Raw genomic sequence first — 21,679 nt, 5'->3', positions numbered from 1 at the left:
TGTTTAAAATAAATATTTTGAATCCGATACCCTAATTTAATGTTCTATGTTTTTTGTACAACATCAAAGACCTAAATTAATTCTGATCAGTAGGTATATCAACGTTATATTTAGGTATTAGTAAACAATGGTTGTAATATTCAGATAGTGAAGTATCCCATAATATTTCACAAGATGCACATGCATTAAAAATTACCATTGTTAGATTATCTCTCCATCTCGGCATTTCCGATATGACGAAAAAACTTGGGCACGCCGTCTCTGCAAACAGTGCTCGGAGTTGCTGCCCGGATAGATTTTCAACTGGTTCAAAGAAACGGACTCACTGACTCATCTCCCCTACGTTTCTATTCAGAGAAAGTAAGCATTTACATTGTGTAAGTAGTCATAATGAGGGGCTCGTTGTGGTTCCCTCAGACAAGTGTAAACTGGCCTTAAGAATCATTTGAAAATAAAAGATCACTGGATATAAATATATGATTTCCTCATTAATTTGAATGTAAACTATGTAACCATGCCGGAAGCATTTTTCACTGAACTAAATATTATTAATTAAATCAAGTTATTTAAACTCAGTAAGATATTCAAACAAAAATATTAAATTGTATAAATATTTTCAGCATTCTTACGTTCATACAAATGTTCTATATACTAAAGACATGGTGAACATGAACAAACATGAATACACTGTTTTTTCTGTATAAAAACAAGTTTAAAATGTTTCAGTGTATAATATAAAAATATTTCATTCATCTTTGTAAATGAAATTTTATAATAATATATGATGAATTATAATAATATGTGATTACAATATGAAATTCTTTTCAATATCATTCATGAAGGTTAATGATTAAGGTTAATTTTATAATAATATGATATGAATTATAATAATATGCGAATACAATATGAAATATAATAATCTTATGAAATTCTTTTTTAATATCATTAATGAAGGTCTAAATCTAAATTAAATTTATGTTTTCTTATTACCTCGACCTAGTCTTGCTATCCTATCTTTGTCACACTCCGTTTCTGACTGATCATTACCAGAGCTTCCACGGAGAGCAGCAGTATCAGCTCGGCTGAAAGTATAAATAGTTCCTTCACTGTCACTCTCGTCGCTGGAAAGCCTAAAAGAGAAATTATTCTAATTGCCTCCTTATTCAGACTTTTCATATATGGCAAGATACACAATTTTTCTCTAAAGCAACATTACTTCCTTTCACAGAGCAGAGAAATGTTTATAAAACTTAATAGTGTATTAAACATATTTTGTGCCACTTTTTTTCTTAACACCAATACCAAAAATTCACTCATCTTATCTTGTTTTTTAAATATTTCCTTAAAAGATACTAACTGACATTAAGCACATAAGTTACAGGACTATAGTTAATACAGTATATTTAACAATTATTTTTTGGCGTATTCCTTTTATATAGTTACTTAAGAGTTATTTGAAAGCTAAGAAAATCCAACCTATAGTTCTTCTTAATTTTAAAATGAAAAGAGGCTGAATATGTTAAAGACAAAATGGTACTCTTTTTTAAAATTTTTCTGGGCAAAAACAATTATTTGTATTTGCAACTATGTATGGAGAAATACAAGCAAGGTTATAAAAAATATTCTTTTTACCTCTTGAATACCTGTACTGCAAAGTATCTTATATCTAATTCAAAGCACTGAGTCATTTTAGTTTGCTGAAAAAGAAGGATGATGCTATTCTTTGAAACACAACTAAAGATTTTATTTATTTTTAATAATTTTTATTCATTTATTTTTTTATTATGAAACTAACATCAAATACAGATTGAAATTTGTCAATTATTTAAGTTCAAGTTGCTATGAATCTTCTACAGAATCACTCTAAGAGTTAGCCAGTTACAAACATAAACTTATCAATATTTGCCTCTATTTTACAAACAACTATGTGCATTTAAAAAAAAAATGAAAAAGGGAAGGTAAAAAGAAAGAGAGAGCAAGATTTTAATTAATATCACACTAGAGGGTTTGTTCAGGTTTTTTTATGCTTTTAACATGCTCACATTTCATTATTTTGCTATTGAACTCACTCCTGTTAATACTAGTGCCTGTTCTCTTAGTCTGTTCAATGTTCTGTTATTCTTCACACTTATGCCATATACAATTCAACAGCAAAATTACAAAAATTTTAAGGGCAGCATGCCTTTAGAATTCTTGATGAAGTGTTGGTATATATATATATATATTAAAGTCTTTTCTCAGTTTATCATGTCAATGTACAATTTTCTTAGTGAGATGGCTGGCAAAACTTTTTTTATGATTTTAATAGTAATGTTTGTGAGTTAAATTTATCATATTCATATTCCTCACATATAATATCATATTCTTGACACAGACATCATATAAAATTCAGCTGAAAAGAAAAATCACAAAATATTTAAAAACAGCATATTTTTAGAATTTCTGATATAAACTTTCATGCTGAAGATAACAATCTTTTAATCCATATAGTGTTGCCACTGCTTGCTTTCAAATTACTGAGTTTGTCTTATGGTTCATTACAATTTTACAAAATATGAAATATAAAATTCAAAATTCAGGCTAAGTACAAATGTTCAAGTGAAGGACTACATCATTCAAAATTTGATGGCCCTAGGTACCATTGTTTTTTCACATGCAGATTCTTCATTATTTAATTTCTTTAAAAGTAATGCAGGGGGATAATACTTCATGGCAACAATTTGAAGACACTTAAAGTGATACATTGACAAATCCCATTTCGAGACTAAAGTCCATTCGGAATAATGTCCTTTGGGGCTAAAAATAGCATAACTTTAGAAATCCACAGAGCGTATGAAGTGTTGACATGCATTTTTTATATCTGCTATATTATCTCTTAAGAATAATACATAATGATAACATTTGGTAGCAACTATTTTTTTAGTTGAAAAATGATATGCCTCAGCTCATGATCATTCTTTACTACTGTGAAACATCAAATGCATTGTTTCCTCTAAATTGAAAGACACATTGTAATTGACACTTTAAGGATTCAGCTATATGGAACATGTTATTGGGCAAAAATAAATACATCCCTTACCTACAGCTGTGGGAACTGCTTGTTTTACACTAATCACTGGATATGACTATAACAATATTTAAATTGTGTAGAAGTTTAAAAAACTGTTACTTTACCTCTATTAGGTAATATAGATTAAGACCATGCCACAGACTGCCATAAAGTTATCAGTTTTATTTTTTGACAATTCTTCAGAAGATGATTTTGATTTTTATGAGTATTTTACCTTTTCAACTTTCAATTCAGTTGCTAGTGACTAATGGCATAGATATGCTGCTGAAAGACACAGAATTTTTTTTTTTTAAAGGGAGAAAAAAGAATAAAAGAAAGTTATAATACTAATTCTTTTTTTAAAATTCAAATGCACCTAAAGGTACAAAAATATATGTGCTTTTCTTGTTATAAAACATACTAATATATTAACAAAAGGAAAGGAAACTCAAAATTAGAAAAAAGAATAATAATGTCATCCATTGTTTCCAGACTAATTTGCACTATTTTAGACTAAAATATTAATTTCTTTCATGTAAAGCATTAATTGTTAGTAATACAGAACTGCAGTTTGAGCTTTAGAAGTATATAATATAGTTTTTCTGAAGCTGAATTTTGGAATGATGCGTTTCCACAAATTTTATCAGGATTAAAAAGTTTAGTTTAAATTCTGAGAAATGAGATACACATAAAATGTAAATAAATAAACATAAACAAATAAACATACAAAATTATCTCCCACTTTTTTAAGAGACTGTGAACCTTAAACATTTAAGAAAGCTACGAGAATCAAATATTTCAGAGTTGTATTATAACTCACAGAAAACTTTAAAAAAAAAAAAAAAAAAAAAATAATTGAACAGGGGAAAAAAAAAAAAAAAGTGTTACAAGAAGGAAATGCATAAGTTTTTCACATATAAAAGGGGAACATACAGAACTTTTTGTAAATAAAGCTCTTTTAATGGAATTATTCAGATGCCATAGAAATATTGTATCACATCACCATGAGAAGCAATCATGCCTAATTATCAAGAAGAATATATTAAAAATAAATTTCTGGTTTCTAGAAAAACATTTATAATACAATTTATTTCAACATTAAAAAAATAATAATTTATGAAGTAATTTCCAACCAAAACTTAAAAAGCCATGATAAATTTATATAAAGATGGTATACTAATGCAAATATTTCAGTTATCAAGATGTATATAATGCTAATCTTTATATGAAACTGAAGCCACAGACATAAATACTGGAAATGCTCAAACAAGGAAATGGGAAGGAACAAGAATACAAACACATTTATTTAAGAAGCTGCATGATACAACAAGCAAATATTATACACAACTGAGCTTTCAGTTATTTGAAATTCTAAAAATACTTTGGTTTAATTTTAAATATCACTACATTAAATTTCACAGAGCAACACTACATTATAACACTGTCCAACATAATTTACCAAACAATCATTCAAATTTGATGTTTTTATTAGAGTTTATATGGTCAACACATTTTTAACTTGGGAGTAATCAAAGAAATGACTAGGTTTAAAGAGTACTTTCAAAACCAGAAAATCAATAAGGTGGTAAGGCATCAATGGCAATATGATCCATTAAAAAAAAGACGAATTCATGAGCAATATGTCACATTATTTATGCTGTGTAACTAGGATGATTGATCACAGCATTCAAAACAAAAATTAACTTATATAAGAAGTAATTTGGAAATAATCGTGCTAACTAAAATATTTCCTAATGGCGAAAGTACGACACATTTGCTTAAATGTATTGAGAATTATTACCATACATCTTCTGCTTCAGTGTTCTGATGTTCTGCCTATTATATGGATCATTTACTGTAGTGCAAGTGTCATCTTATGTTTTTATAGATATTAAAAAAAGGGCATTAAGAAGAATACTAGGCAATTCTTTTCTGTACGTCTGATAGGTTGTGGATACAGAATTAATATTTTAATTTTGTATGCAAAGTTTCTAATGCATTTTAGAATTTACTGATATCTTCTGTTTTCAAAGTAGTCTGATAAGTAGATATATTAATATTTTTTAACATAAACTTTTCTAAATTTTTAAAAAATGAAAGTTTTTCTAATTGGAAAAGTTAGTTGGTTCTTCAAACAATAGAGATTTCAAGTAAATAAAACTCTTGATGCATTAGAAGTTATAAATAGCCCTGTTATGTAATCGAAAGTTGCTCTGAAAATTATGAACAGTTATCGAAGAAATGGAGTAAAAGTAATAAAATTGCTAAAGAAATCTTTGCTACTACATTAAAAAAGAAATCTCTGACAATTATAATGTAATATTTACAATAACATAATGTACTATTTACATTATAACTGTCAAATTTGTATAAATGTGAATTAAATTACCTGATATGTATGTATAGATAAATTATTATTTGCAGTCTGAATTTCAGAGTGAGGTTTATGTTCCTAGTGATGACATTGTTTTACATATCAGTAAAATAGTCCTTTATTCATCATTTAGCTGAATTAACAGAACCTATTTCAGAAAAGATGTCAACTGAGTGTAAACATTTTCACAGTGCCTGGAAATGGAAGTGCCAGGATCCAGTACCTGGAACTTTGTCTAAACTTATTTCAAGACAAATGGCAGAAGAAATTAATCTTAGAATCAGTAATGTAAATATCAATAACTGTAATGAATCTAAGCTTGTACCTAGTTAATTTAAAATTGCAGTAAAGGCAACAAAAGGAAATGACAGTTCCCACTTTGCTTTAAAAGATATTAAAAATGTTACAACTGTGCAGATTCTCAAATATGCAGAAACTGTAGATGCTAGATGCATTCTTAAAATCAAAATTTCAAATAAATATGACTATATCGATCTTGTTTCTAATAAAAAAAAGTTTGTGAGTTTTTTTTCTTTTTTTTTTTTTGGTGTGTGGGCGGAGAGGATGAGAAAATAGATACTAATAGAAAGAAGAACCCAGAAGATTCCTGAAGTTCTGATTTGTAGTTGTTTTAAAGTTTGTGATTCAGTTTCTTTCTCTTGATTATACTTCTCAGTATAATCAAGAGAAAGAAACTAAATCACAAACTTTAAAAACAACTACAAATCAGAACAATGATTTTGGGATAATTGATTTGGGAGCATGTCATCATATATGCTCTGATAAGGAATATTTTTCTTCATTATAATGCTTTTGAGATTCCTAAAGAAATAGAAGTCACATGTATTCTAAAGGTGCAGGTGAAACAAATATTAATACATTTCTTAATGGAAGGGAGAAACCTGGTGTTCTTCAAAAGATATGGTATGTATTGCATAGTGGTCAAAATATTTACTCTTCAGGTTCAGTCTTAAGTCATAATTTAACTGAATATGTTTCTCAGAATTTTCAAAAATTTAGAACTAAAAGAACTGAAACTGTTGCTGTTAGACAGCCCATTGGTGAACACAAATTACTTATAAGGGTTTAATATTCAGAAACTGCTTACACTGCTGTAGAAAAAAAAATCAAACATTCAATTGTGGCATGAATGACTTAAATTAACAAAATTAAAACATGCTTAGAAAATACAGTAGAAACAAGGAATTGAAGTAATGCTAATTCAGAAATTCTGTGATGCTTGTATTTGTGGGAAAATGCAACATTTAGCTTTTGGAATTCAACCAAACAGATCTATAAAAGTTGGTGAACTTGTAAGCACTGATGTTTGTGGACCAATGCAAAAATCTTATTTAGATAGAAATATACACTTTCTTATAGTCAAAGGCGATTTTTCAAAATATCAGACTGTTCACATTCTAAAAATTAAATTTAAAGAAACAGAGAAAGTTAACAATTCCTTGCTGAAATTAAGAACTGTGATTACAGCATTAAAGAGTCCTTAACAGATGATGTTACAGAATTTAACAATTAACAAATAAATTACTGTCTTTCTGATATTGGTATGCATCATAGAATATCAATGCTGTATACTCCAAAGCAAAATGGTTCTGCTGAAAGAGGAAAGTGTATATTAGCACAGCCTACAAAAGAAATATTGTATGCAGAGAATTTACCTGAAAAATGATTAATTGTGCTTTAGACTTCATTAAAAGAACTAGTTTCACTAGAACTGATGAAGTTCTCATATGAAGTCTGATACAAGAAATTACCTGCTATTAGCCATTTTAAAGTTTTTGAAGCAAAATACTTTATGCATATTCCAAAACAAAAGTGAAAGAGATTTGACAAGAAAGCAGTAAAAGGATTTTAAGCTGAATGTTGAAGAGGAAAAGATGGAGTTTGGATTCAAAATATTGATGAAGCAATTTTTTCTTGAGATTGTTAGCTTCAAAAAGTAGCTTTCAAGGAATGCTGTATTTTCGAATAAGACAAAACAATCCGCAAGTAAAACAGCATTAAAAGAAAATCTAAAAAATATAAATAATCAAGAAATTTGCAGTCAGGTTATCAATGATTTCAATCATATGATTCAAATCATGATTTTAACGAGAGGATTTTAAAAAAAAAGAATCATGGATTAAATTCAGATATTTCTCTTCTTTTTTAATGATGAAAAATGTATTAAAATCAATGCTCATGATAATCTGTGATGCTTTTAAAAAGAATTTAACTACTGAATGTAAAAAATAGAAGCTTTCTAAAGAAGTAAACAAGCAAGTACGAGGGCCATCCAGGAAGTAGATTACGTTTCCGTCTGTGTCCGCTAGGGGCGGGGCTAGCGCGGCCATCTTGGGGTCAGAGCGTTGCGCAGCTCAGTCTGCATCTAGCCGTGCTAGTGAGAGGTTCGTGCTGTGCTCCGTTCAGATACTGTGACGGTTTGAAATGTCTGCGTTAATTGAAAATCCCGCGAGCTGCGCTCAGTAATAAGGTTTCTGACTGCAAAAAACTGTAAACCGATAGAAATCTATCGGCAGCTTCGTGAAGTGTATGGGGACAACATTATCACTGAAGGTGGAGTGCGTCAGTGGGTCATAAGATTTCAAAATGGCCGAACCAATGTTCACGACGAAGATCGAAGTGGGAGACCCAGCATAGTGACCGCCGAACTTCTCGAAAAAGTCGATGCTAAAGTCCGTGAAAATCGAAATTTCACAATAACGGAACTTTCTTTGAGTTTTCCACAAATTTCGCGAAGTTTGTTGCACGAAATCATCAGCGAAAAGCTTGGTTACCACAAGTTTTGTGCAAGATGGATTCCAAAAATCTTGACAGAGGACCACAAAAATCAGCGAATGGCTGCAGCGTTGAACTTTTTGGACGCTTACCATAAGGATGGTGACTCTTTACTCGATCGCATCGTTACTGGTGACGAAACATGGGTGAAACATGTGAACTGTGAAACGAAATTGCAATCAATGCAGTGGGGGCACACAAGTTCTCCCCAAAAACCCAAGAAATGCATGCAAACAATGTCGGCAAGGAAGATGATGGCGACTGTTTTTTGGGACAGAAAAGGTGTAATTTTGGTGGACTTCCTGGAAAGAGGCACTACAATAAACTCTCAAAGGTATTGCCAAACTCTCCAAAAACTCAGAAGAGCAATTCAAAACAAGCGCAGAGGAATGTTGAGCTCTAAGATCTTGTTGATTCACGACAACGCCCGGCCCCACACGGCAAATGTCACTCGTAAAGTTCTTGAATCTTTTAAGTGGGAGTTGTTTCCTCATCCGCCGTACAGTCCCGACCTGGCACCGAGCGACTTCCACCTATTCCCAGCAATGAAGAAGTGGCTGGCTATGCAGCGTTTTGATGACGACGCACAGCTGCAAGAAGAGGTAACGAAGTGGTTGAAGGCGCAGGCGGCCGAATTTTTCGACGAAGGAATTTCCAAGCTCGTACATCGCTACGATAAATGCCTTAATTTGTATGGTGACTATGTAGAAAAGTAGTATTTGAGTGTGGCTTTCATCTGTATATAATAAAATTTGTTTCCTATACTTTGTTTATTTTTTTATTCCAAAACGTAATCTACTTTCTGGATAGCCCTCGTACAAGTAATTAGTACAATGCAATAAAGAGGGTCATTTCCATATCCCTCCGATTTCAAGAATACATCTGATGAGGAGTGTACTAATTCGAAACACATGGTACATGATATGAGTAAATACATTGTAAAAACAACACCTTCTCAAAAATCTAAAATTAGTATGTATAAAATAGATAACTTGTTTTTAGCTATCAATGCCTTATTTTGCAGTGTAGAAAACCCTTAATTCATACAATAATTTGTGATGCCTTTAGGATATAAAAGTGGTAAATTATATATATATATATATAGTATGATGTTAGATGACTGGTCTGATATCCACAATCATAAATTATTTTGTGTTTGTACAATAGATGGAATTGCAGATTCAGCTTAACTTAATCATACATAATTAATATACAAGTGAAAATTTACTGATCATTACCATTATTGGCATTAAAAAAATTAGAAACAAATCTAAACATAAAATTCATAGTTTTGTAAATGGTAATGCAGAATGTACGGCAAAAATGAGAAAAGAATTTTTTTTTTTTTTTTAAATTCAGCTTATATCTCAGGATTGTTCAATGCATATGTGATTTATTCTCCAAAAAAGAAAAAGATTTAAATATATCCAACATTACTAAGCATATTATTCAAATCATAAAATATTTTTGAAGTCACCTGCTTGTCAGAACAAAATTTAATAAATTGATTAAATATAACATCTGAAGTACACTGGAATTTATCATGCAACTCTCTTGAAAGCTATACAAAGAAATGGGTAGTTTTCCCATAAACTGTGGAAGAGAACCGAGATGTAACAGAAAAAAAGCTTTTGGTCAGAAATTCTTAATATAGCAGTCAAATGAAACATAGAAGACCCTTTTTTTTTTTTTTTTTTTCATACAAAGCTAGAAATATAATTGCAGTGTTGTTGAGCAATTAAGGTTCAGAAAGATCTTGAAAAACAGCTTAAAACATCCTGATAAAACATGCATAAACTTATTTATATGAAAAAAAGATCATCATTAGCAGCATATTTCTGGAATATATTTTATCACTGAAATACAAAGCTGAAGTCTTATTTAATAAGGGGCTACTAACATTAGTACCTGGAAAGGAATATGTATTATTATTAGTGAAAGAAAATTATACAGAAATTGCTTTGTTCATCACTGCATTGAATTTATAATTCATGTTTCACCTGTCTGTGGAACTCTTTTTGACTATGATGTGGTCGAGTCACTGATTATATCTGAATGATGGAAATTAACAGCTCTTGAGAAAGAATGCATAAAGAGAAAAGAACTGAGCATAATTAAAATGTTAAGCATAGCAAGATAGCAAGATCTTCATTAGCAGGGACAGAAAGAACATTTTCTACTTTTATAATAGTATACAACAAATTGAGAAATCAGTTATGTTAATGAAGGTAGAAAAACTTTTTCCCTGTTTGCTTAAAGCACTAAATGCAATTGGCAGTGGCGCAGATTTAGTGCAATAAATTGTTTTAAGAATGTAGTTTGCTTATATAAATGCCATTCCTATGATTATAATTATTCTAAGTGTTTATTTGTATTTATATATAACTGCAGAAATTTTTGCTTGTTTATTTGTTAGCATATAGTATAGGTTTATGCTGAATTGATCAAAGTGACTTCAAAAAGCTGTTAAGATGTTACACTGTACTTTATGCTACTAATTAATCACTTTATGTACAATACCTATAATTATCCGGTTGTAATGAAAGTTTCCTGGAAAAAAAAATTCTTAATAACATTAGAAAAAAAGACATGCAAGCAGGGCTTTTAGTGCAGGTAGCAATCACCACCCAAATCTAAGATTTTCTGCCAATGTTTTGGCAGTTTTTTAAGGCCTTTGGCCCATGACCGCAAGTCAAAAACAGATCAACCTCATTTTAGACGTCTTGTGCAGAACGGAAGATAGCACCAGCAAGATGTAGCTGCAGGTGTGAAAAAAGGTAGCAGTCCAAAAGAGTTATGTCAGGGCTATATGGTGAGTGCGGCAAAAGATCCCATTTGAGTCTATACAAAGTCTAACCAATGAATGCAGACACATGTGGCCTTGCATTATCTTGATAGAACTGTAAAGAACGCTCCTGAACTCTCCACTAGAAAGATCTATGATGCTGTCGACTAGAGATCACACTACGAGGACTATAATTCATTTTTAATTCATATTTTAAAGAACTGTGAATGGCAACGACTTAACTGAGAATTACACATGCGTAAAGAGATGAGATTTCTGTGAGACGCCTGTCAGAGAGGAGTTTGGGAAGCTCCGCCAGCGAGCTGAGGTGTGGAGACTAAATTTGTCCAGTGATGACGAGTGCTATCTTCGTTAACGTCTCTGATTGTGTCACCAACTCGGATATGTACTCAAGTTTTTCTAAATGTATTAATTAAATGTTGTATCTGTGTTATGTTGTGTAATTAAAGTGATGCATCACCAATACCAGTGTTGATTCCGTTTCACTGAAGCATCCACGACGTCACAGACAAAAGAAATAAAAATTGGAGGTTCCACAGAGATTTGTGTGACAAGAGACCAGGTATGTGTTCTCCATAATATTCATTTCCAGGCCTGAAGTGTATAATGTAGTTATTTATTACTTATTCGGGAAATCAATTCCCAAAGCAGAAGTAGCACATCAGTGCATAAGAGTTTTAAACACTCAATGTGTTTGGTTTATATATCTAACAAGATATTTTCCTTTTGTGGTACATTCGGGAAAACATTTTCCCATTAACATGTAGCACATCAGTGCATTTTATAGCACGTCAGTGTATAAGAGTTTTTGAAAACAATCAAAGTATTGCGTTTATATATCTAACGAGATATTTTTCTTTTGTATGATAATGGAGAAAAACCATTCCCGTAAATAAACAGCACATCAGTGTATTTATGTTTAATGTTTCGTTATAAATTGGTGTGATAGAATCTGAACTGTTTATTTTGTGTATATGTGAAAGCACATCAGTGCAATATTGCAATTTTCATTTCTAAGTCATTAGAAGAAAATTTATGTTAAATTCTTGTGAAAGAAATAAGTTGTTGAAGATATTAAAAACTTGTTACTTTGGTTTTCTCATGAAAGCACACCAGTGCTGTATTTTAATATGATGTCTATTTTCTGATAAGTATAATATTAAATTCTATCATTTCATTTTTAATTTTAAAGCTTTGAGCAGTAAAGAAAAGTTCTAATAGTGTTCTGATTTAAACATGCGCCTATCGAATTTACGTAGTATTTGCGTTAGCCATGTGGTTGCTAACGGAAGTATCTGTCATGAAAACGATAGTTAATTAAAAGTGTTTATGTTTATTGGCGCCACTCTGGTTTTTTTCTGTCTGGCTGTACTAAATGAAAAGAATTTGTTATTATTTTTTTTATACGAAGTATTCAGCAAGGTTGTTTATTCGTTTTATGTTTGAATGGAAATAAATCCAAAATGATTAATGCTTTTATTAACCTTTTATTTTTATTTGCCTAATTTTGTAAGAAAGAAGAAAGTGTTTTTATATCTCTGATATATTTTTATGTGTATTACTTGTGAATAACTATTTGAGTTATTTGTTTGAACAAGTACTTTTGCGAAAATGGCATTTTTGGGGAAAGCTAAGAAAAGGGATCTATTGCTTGTCGCTTCAGAACTTGGGGAAATAGCTTTAGAAGATATGAAAGTGATAGATTTAAAACAATTAATAACGAATAGTAAAAATTATGAGGAAGAATTTGTTAAAAATTTGTTAGAAAGTATTATGACTGATAGGATAGAAAACGAAAACTTAAAGAAGCAAACAAGAGCGAAAGAACTACAGTTAGAACAGGAAGCTAGGAAGAGGGAATTTCAGATACTACAACAAAATAAAGAAATTGAAAAGCAACAGTTAGAACTAGAATGCCTTAAAGCAAAACAGAACACTGAATCTGCTAAACCTGGAGGTGAAACGGTATTTAATCAGAATTTTCAGAAACTTATGCCCAAGTTTAATTTAAAGACTGATGATATCAGTTTATTCTTAGAACTTTTTGAGAGGCAAGCTAAAGTTCTAAAATTGCCCACGGATCAATGGGTGTCATATCTCATTGGTGTCCTTCCGGTTGAGGTAAATAATATAATTGCTAGGGAACCTGAAGAACAGGCTAGAGATTACCAACATATTAAAGAATTACTACTTAAAAGATTTAAGTTAAGTGCTGAGAAGTTTCGGCAACTTCTTGTTAAGACTCAGAAAAATCCGGATTGTACGTGGTACGATTTTTATCACGAAATTAAGACATTTTTAGATGGGTGGCTTAAGGGATTAAAAATCGAAACATTTGAGCAACTCAAGGATTTAATGTTGGTAGATCAGATTAAAAGGCGCATGCCTAATGAGTTTAAGGAACATTTTATAGATGAATGGGCTACGATCACTTCACAAAAACTGTTGGTGGGTAAAATAGAGGAATTTGAAGATGCGAAAAAGACGATAGTTGGGAAAACGAAATTGGGTTAAATGAAAACGAAAATATCAGGTAGACAAATGGGTGTTTTTCAGTCCACTGGTAACGTTCTCAAACATAGAAAAAAACCTCAAGGCACACAATTTAAAAAAGATGATGATGCACGCAATGTTGGGAAAAAGTCGGACTCGAATTTTGATAGGAGAAAAAGACTCCAGTGCTATGAATGTGGATCGTTTGACCATTTACGTCCTCAGTGCCCTAATTTAAAAACTCAAAAGGCAGATTTGTATCGGATAAGCGGGAGATCAGAGAAGAATCTGTTAGATCCCTATACATTAAATGGAAGAGTAAATGGTTTTGAAGTACCTATTCTAAGAGATACGGGAGCAACGGTAGATATTATTTGTCAGAAATATGTAGACAGAGATAGAATGAAGGGGGAACATGTGTGGGTTCGACATTTGTTGGATGATCATATGACTTGTTTACCTGTTGCTGAAGTAGATATTGAATGCGATTTGGGTACAGTAACCACCAAAGCAGCTGTTATAGGAGAGCACTTAGACCAAGGACGATATATATTAGGCAACCAAACAGCGGCTCTTCTCAGAGGAACTGAGAAAAATTATTCGTCGTATGTCGGTAATGTTAATGCGGTCGTTACTCGATATCAAGCACGACAATTAAAGGAAGCGGAAAATTTATGTGAGACGAATCAAAATTCTGAGCAGAATGAGTTAGAATTGGAAGAGGAGGATGATGCTCATGAGAGGTCTGAAAACAGAGAGATATTACCTCCTGTCAACCTTTGTGTCCCCACAAGTCCTGCGATTCAAATAGACTCATGTACTTTTATTGATGAACAACAAAAAAGTAAAGAACTTGCGCCTTTATTAGAACTAGTAAAAAGCGGAAGTAAAACAAGTTATGGGATTAAAAATGGGGTTTTAGTAAAAAAGAAGGTAAATAAGTTAGGAGGAGAAGAACATTTAAATGTTGTTCCAGAAAACCTAAGAGAGCAAATTAAAGCAATTTGTCATGAAGGAACTTCAGGTCACTTAGGAGTTCTGAAAACAAAAGACCGGTTACTAAGACATTTTTTCTGGCCAAATTGTTATAAAGACATTGAGGAATTCATTAAAACATGTGACTCCTGTCAACGTGTAGGAAAAGCAAGTGACAAAAAGAAAGCACCGTTGGTAATAGTACCTGTGATATCTGAAGTCTTTAGTAAGGTCAATGTAGATGCTTGCGGGCCTATGCCTACATCTACTGAAGGTAATAAATATCTTATTACAGTTATGTGCTTAGCATCTAAATATCCTGATGCCGTCCCGGTATCGGATATAATGTCGAAATCTGTTGTAAGTGCACTCTTGCAGGTATTTAGTCGGATGGGCTTTCCAAGGGAGGTTCAAACTGATCAAGGAAAATCTTTCATGAGTCACTTAACCGTTGAATTTTTGAAGAGGTTTGGTATAAAAATTTCCAGAAGTTCGGTTTAGCACCCCCAGAGCAATCCTGTAGAACGGTTCCATAGGTCAATAAAAAGGGTCTTAAAGGTATTATGTATTGAAGCTGCCCCAAATTGGGAAGTACAATTACCTGCCGCTCTCTTTGCCCTGCGAACAGTAACGCATGATAGTACAGGATTTAGTCCAGCTGAATTAGTGTACGGTACCAACCTCAGAACACCTGTCGCATTATTGTATGAGAAATGGTTAGATCCTCAGGAAAAAGAAGATACCGTAATAGAATATGTTTTCGAATTAATCAATAGGTTAAAGAAAAGTAGAGAATTAGCTACAGAGAAAATGGAAGAGGTGAGAGACAAAAGGAAGAAATGGTATGACAAAAATGCCGTGAAAAGGGAATTCCAGCAAGGAGATTCTGTATTAGTATTAGCAGTGAACCAACCCCATAAACTCGCTCCTCAATGGAAAGGGCCGGGGAAAATAGAGAAAAGATTATCAGAAACAAACTATGTGGTTAGTTTTGAAGGGAATAAAGTGTATCACATCAATATGTTAAAACCTTATCATAAGAGACCTGAACTTTTGAATATGGTGGTCCTTGACAAGGAGGAGATAATTGAACCCTCGCAATTAGAGGAGGATTTTCCTTATATGTTAACCGACCCCAATGTGTTTGATTTTAATGAAATAATAGCAAAAGATAATCTTAAAGAAAGACTTAGTGATGAACAAATCCTGCAGTTGGGAAAGTTGTTGGTAAAGTTTTCTGCTATATTTTCGAATATTCCAGGGAAAACAAATTTAGTCGAACATGATATCAGACTAATCAGTGACAAACGCGTACAGCATAAGCCTTATAGAATGAAAAATCGACAGAACGAAAAAGTCGAGATTGAAAAAATGTTAAAATACAAGATTATTGAACCAGGACCCTCTGAGTATACTACACCCATGATCCTTGTTGAAGCACCAGGTAGGGATCCTAGGCCGTGTATTGATTACAGAAAGTTAAACGAAATAACGCGTACTGAGTTCTATCCGATCCCCAATATAGAGCAACGTGTTGAAACTGTTGCAGCAGCCAAATTTATCACCTTGATAGACTTAACTAAAGGTTATTGGCAAATTCCGCTGACCCCTAGGGCTCAGAAAATTGCTGCATTTGCTACAAATTTTGGCGTATATAGGCCTTTGCGCATGCCATTTGGGCTTAAAAATGCTCCTTATTATTTCAGTAAAATGATGAGCGAAATATTGTGCGGATGTGAGAAATATGCGACCCCTTATTTAGATGATATTGCTATTTTTTCTGAAACGTGGGAGGAACATTTACAACATTTACATGAAATAGAATAAGACAACAGAATAAGAAACAGCATAGAACATACAACAGAATAAGAAAAGCCAATTTAACTATTAAACCCTCTAAGTGCAAGTTTGTACAAGAAGAAGTGCAATATCTCGGTCACATAGTAGGTCGAGGAAAACGTTCTCCAGCAGAACTAAAAATCGAAGAGGTTCAAAATTTTCCTGTTCCCACAACTAAAACTGAGATTAGAGCTTTCTTAGGATTAGCTGGATACTAGAGACAATATATACCCATGTTTTCTGCTATAGCCGCACCTTTGACAGATTTGTTAAAAGGGAATAACAAAAGGGGTAAAATTGCTTGGAATGATGAATGTAATGAATCATTCAAATCGTTAAAAGAAAAGCTATCTAATAGGCCTGTGCTACATGCACCCGATTTTTCTAAACCATTTATACAGACAGATGCATCAGATAAAGGATATGGTGTTGTTTTAGCCCAGAAGGATGATAAAGGAAAAGAACATCCCATATTTTATCTCAGTAAAAAATTTACTGATAGCGAGCGGAAGTATTCCACCACTGAAAAAGAGTGTGCCGCAATTCTGTATGGAATAAAAAAATTGAAAGGGTATATAGATGAGCAGACTAAATTTTCCATTCAAACGGACCATAATCCCCTAGTATGGCTAAAAAATAATGCAGGTAGAAATGGTCGATTATTACGCTGGGCCTTAGCCTTGCAATCTTATAATTTTACGATACATCATAAAAAGGGAAATGACAACTTAAATGTAGACTGCTTAAGTAGAAACTTTGTACATGCCAGTTAAATAGACTAGTTATCATTTCTTTTAAGTTGTCTTGTTATTTGATCATGTATATTGTATTTTTTTTTTAAATTCATACTATAGAGCAAATTGTTAGCTTTATTCTTAAAGACAAAAATTTTTGTTTTGGTTTTTCATATATTGTATGTGAATTTTTAAATGTGTTCTTTTTATGATGGCCTGGTTATGAGAGTGGAGAACCTTTGTAACAGTGTGGTTTAGAATTAACTGGTAAAATGTTGAACAATCTCTATTGAAACCAGAAACTGCGAACTGTGAAGGTTTATTTCTCCTGCGTCCGGAGAAAATAAAAACTGGAGGCGGAAGGTGTTTGTTTGTAGCGAACGCCTGCCTGAACTTGTATTTTATCCCGTAGGAACTTAAAAAAACGTTTTGTTTCTTCTGTGTCCGAGGAAAACAAAATCTGGAGGCGGAAGGAGTTAGTCTGTAAAGAACGCTCCTGAACTCTCTACTAGAAAGATCTATGATGCTCTCGACTAGAGATCACACTACGAGGACTATAATTCATTTTTAATTCATATTTTAAAGAACTGTGAATGGCAACGACTTAACTGAGAATTACACATGCGTAAAGAGATGAGATTTCTGTGAGACGCCTGTCAGAGAGGAGTTTGGGAAGCTTCGCCAGCGAGCTGAGGTGTGGAGACTAAATTTGTCCAGTGATGACGAGTGCTATCTTCGTTAACGTCTCTGATCGTGTCACCAACTCGGATATGTACTCAAGTTTTTCTAAATGTATTAATTAAATGTTGTATCTGTGTTATGTTGTGTAATTAAAGTGATGCATCACCAATACCAGTGTTGATTCCGTTTCAATGAAGCATCCACGACGTTACAGAACATTACCTTTTTATGGCGAAACTCAGTTTGATGATTTTCCTTGATAGCAGCATCAACATGGACTAGCATCTCACTGTACACATTACTGTCAAGGATTTTACCTTTTCCCAGACACTCTTTGAGGATAATACCACAGCAGTCCCACCAGTTACAAAGCATGATCTTTTTGATAGTCAAACTGCACTTAGCTGACGGGCTCACCAGGTACAAACCAACCCCCTTTCTGGCCTATGTTGTTGAAGTAAATCCACTTTTCATCATAAGTGATGACCCAGTTGAGAATTTTGTTCTTGCATTGATATTCGAGCCAATTAGTGCAGGCCTGAACATGTTTGCCCTTATCTACTTGAGTCAGCTCATATGGTGCCCAGCAATTGAACTTTTATGGCAAATTTATGCGATGCATAGCACAACTAATGGACATGGCACTAACATCTAACTCCTTAGCAAGCTCTCAAGTAGTTGCACACTGATCTGTTTCCACAAGTTCTTGCAGGTGGGCCTCATCTTCATCAGTAGGCCATCCAGAGTGCTTTGCTTCCTGAATGTCATAGTCCTTGTTTTTGCACTTTCGATATCAAACCTTCAAAGTGTCAATTGATACAATATTAGTATCAAAAGCTATACACTTGATTTGGTGGCATTATGTAGTTGAACTTTTGCAACAGATGATGGTTTTAATCTGGTACAGTGACAATTATATTTCAGACGCCTTGTACTTAATGATAATGATATCTTTTTACAAATTTCCCAACACAATATTCTAAAGCAAGTCTCTTTCTTTCAACAGCCAAAAATCGTTTGACAAAATATATTTAAACACGGCAACATGAACTGTTTGTGCAGATAATATTTGCGGTTGTGGGAAACTTTCGTTAAAACCCTATATTAATTATATCATATAAATGTGTAAAAATATGCATTACTTTTTAATGACATCTTATTAGAGTTTTAATTACTTTAGAAATCAGTCAGTGCATGAAAACTATTAAATAAGTAGACAAAATTTAAGAAACAGATTTTGGGGATTTAAAAAATCATGTTTTTTGTTTGTTTGTTTTGTGTGTGTGGGTGTGGGTGTGGGTGTGTACTGTTTTTTGCACTACATGTCTGATACTTTTGAGGAATTTAGTGCACATTCAGGTTCAGAAAACTTGATCATAGAAGATACAGAAACAAATGAACATAATTATGATACTTGCTGTGATTTATTAAAAAAACATACATATAAAAATTAAATGTAAAGAACTATGTTAAAGTTTAAATACTTTAGTGATTATTAATTTTATACTAAATATTGCCTGTTGGTTTCATGTGAAGAACCAAAACTTATGAAGATGCCGTAAAATATTTAGTAGAAATAAAATAACTGATAAAGAATTCATATCACTTTAAAATTGGAGACTTGGGAAGAAGTATATTTTTACCTCAAGTTGTTAGGGCTAAAATTAGTTGTTTTATGTAAAAGGAATGACGCTAAAGCTGACTTAGTAGCTACAGAATACCAAGAAGAAATAGATATTGAAGTATATGTCATGCAAGAAACTTATTTATAATAAGAATGATTTTTTATTTAAACAATGAAAGTGTCTTAAAGTTGAAAAGGTTTTGTATGGTGTTAAGAAGTCACCATGCTGCTGGGAAGACCAATTTAATAAAAAATAAAAAAGATCAAAGAAAGATTTTTGAATGTATACTAAGGATGATGTTATTTACACTGATATTCTTGCTACTAAAACACAAAATGCTATTAAGAAAATAGTTAGTGTACTAAAGAAAAAATTTTAAGCAAAAGATCTTGGAGAGCTAAGCAATTATTTAGGAACAGAAATAAACAGACCTGCGAATGGAACAGAAATGAAACAACATGAAATGAAAAAGATACTGTTATAATGATGTTTGTAAAAAACCAAAAACATCTCTATATTCTAATTTCATGGCAAATTTAACTGATGAAATTGCTTTTAATTTACCATATCATGAACTGAATGATAGCTTGATGTATATTTCATGAATTTACCAGATATTTCTTTGGTTATATGCTATCTTGGTCAGCATATGGACATGCCAACAATGTCACCATCAGAAGCAGCAAAAAGAGTTTTCAGATATTTGAAAGAAATGGTAGACTTCACACTGCTGTACAGAAAAGAATAACAAAGACTGTAAAACTCGGGTTGTTTGCAACAAAAAGGGTTTCAGAGTACTATGTAATAGTCTGCTATGGAAATCCAACGCAGTGGTTTTCTATATAAAAAAAAAAAAAAACGAATTGTTGCATTGTCTTGTGAAACAGAATATACTGCTGTATTTGTTATTTCAGCTGAATTTTTTTTTCATGGCTGGAATTGCAGCTGATATGAAACTTAAGACTTTCTGTTGTAATTTAAATTTAGACAATCAGGCAACAATATCTTTAACAAAATTTATGAAAATAGTTAAAGATCAAAAGCATATTGAAATCAGATAACATTTTATTATAAATTTGGCAGATAAATGAGCAATTAAAGTGAATTATATACCAAATGCAGTATATATTTCAGATGATTAGACTAAGCATCCTTAGAAGAACATCAGACCCAGCTTTCCTGTATATCTTAAAATATGTTAATGTAGCAATTGCCTTAACTCTTTAATTGGCAAATGGTTAAAACATATGTTGCTTCTGAGCAACTTTTGAATAAAAGGTTAAAGGAGTGTTTCTGATTTTGTTAGTTAAAAGTATCAGCTTCAGATGTTTCGCAGTTATATCAGTTTTTCTCTCTTATTCAGGAGATTTTTTACATGCTCATTATAATACAAACCATATAAATGAAGAATATGTATATAAAGGGCATTAAATAAATTTAAGACTAATTATGACTAATTTCTACTTGTCCTTTTTGATATATGACTTTGAAAAATGTTCTGTATTATTATTTAACTTTTTTCCCTCTCTAACTTCAAAGAAAAACTGCTTGCAATTTATTGGTTTAAAAACTAATTTGAAACAAATAATTCATAATTTTAACACACTCTCAAATTATTTTGTAAATCAAATTTATCATTTCAGAATTTACATAGAAATTGTACTGCACAAAAGATATACTGATGTACATTTTTTCACAAGATATTTTTTATTATAAGAAATTTCTGTAAGCAAATTCCTAATATTTTTCAGTTAAACAAAGAAACAGAAAAATTCTTGAATTATGTGCCTAATTAAATAAAGCAACTGTGCACAATTTAATAAAATTGTAATATAAAAAAAGCATCATATCAAAATAGACAATATTACAGTGGCTCTCAAAGTATGAAAAGAAAATGAAAAAGACAGGTGAAATTAATTTTGGAAATTCAAAATTTGTAATGAGCACTTTAATAGCAAGCAAATAAATCCCTAAACCTCATATCAACATTATCCCAATTAAATATCATGAATAAAGTGAAGAAGCATCGAGCTGTAATTTTATATTATACTTCTTAATCTTCGGCTACATCCTTGCTGCAATGGGCAGGCATATTTAAAGCAATCTTATTTTTTTAAATGCATTCATTTCATTTAAGAAAATAATATTTTTTAAATGCAAGTGCAAAATTATATTGCCATAATTAAAAATGTAATTAACTAAATGCATAAAAAGTAAAATAATTATTTTATATCTTAAAGAGTAAATTTTTAATTGAATTTCTGCATATGAAATCTGTTGTTACATTCAATGGCATATAACCAACCC

General features: G+C 31.9%; 1 protein-coding gene across 7 annotated transcripts in view; it reads right to left on the bottom strand.

Annotated features, from left to right (window-relative positions):
- The window catches only part of LOC118189810 (cell adhesion molecule Dscam1-like), a 451,139-nt gene that overhangs the window by 3,266 nt on the left and 426,194 nt on the right, over nt 1–21,679 (bottom strand). For all 7 annotated transcript variants that reach the window (XM_085817549.1, XM_085817551.1, XM_085817550.1 and 4 more), the window contains one exon: nt 991–1,130. In XM_085817549.1, the coding sequence (XP_085673675.1) occupies nt 991–1,130 (140 nt within the window). Of the gene's footprint in view, nt 1–990; nt 1,131–21,679 lie in introns of those variants that run through there.

Source organism: Stegodyphus dumicola, chromosome 5 (assembly GCF_044657685.1).
Source record: "Stegodyphus dumicola isolate Sdum_Otavi_A_Nest chromosome 5, ASM4465768v1".
In the NCBI taxonomy this organism is placed as follows: domain Eukaryota; kingdom Metazoa; phylum Arthropoda; class Arachnida; order Araneae; family Eresidae; genus Stegodyphus; species Stegodyphus dumicola.
This window is presented reverse-complemented; position numbering and strand designations above follow the sequence as displayed.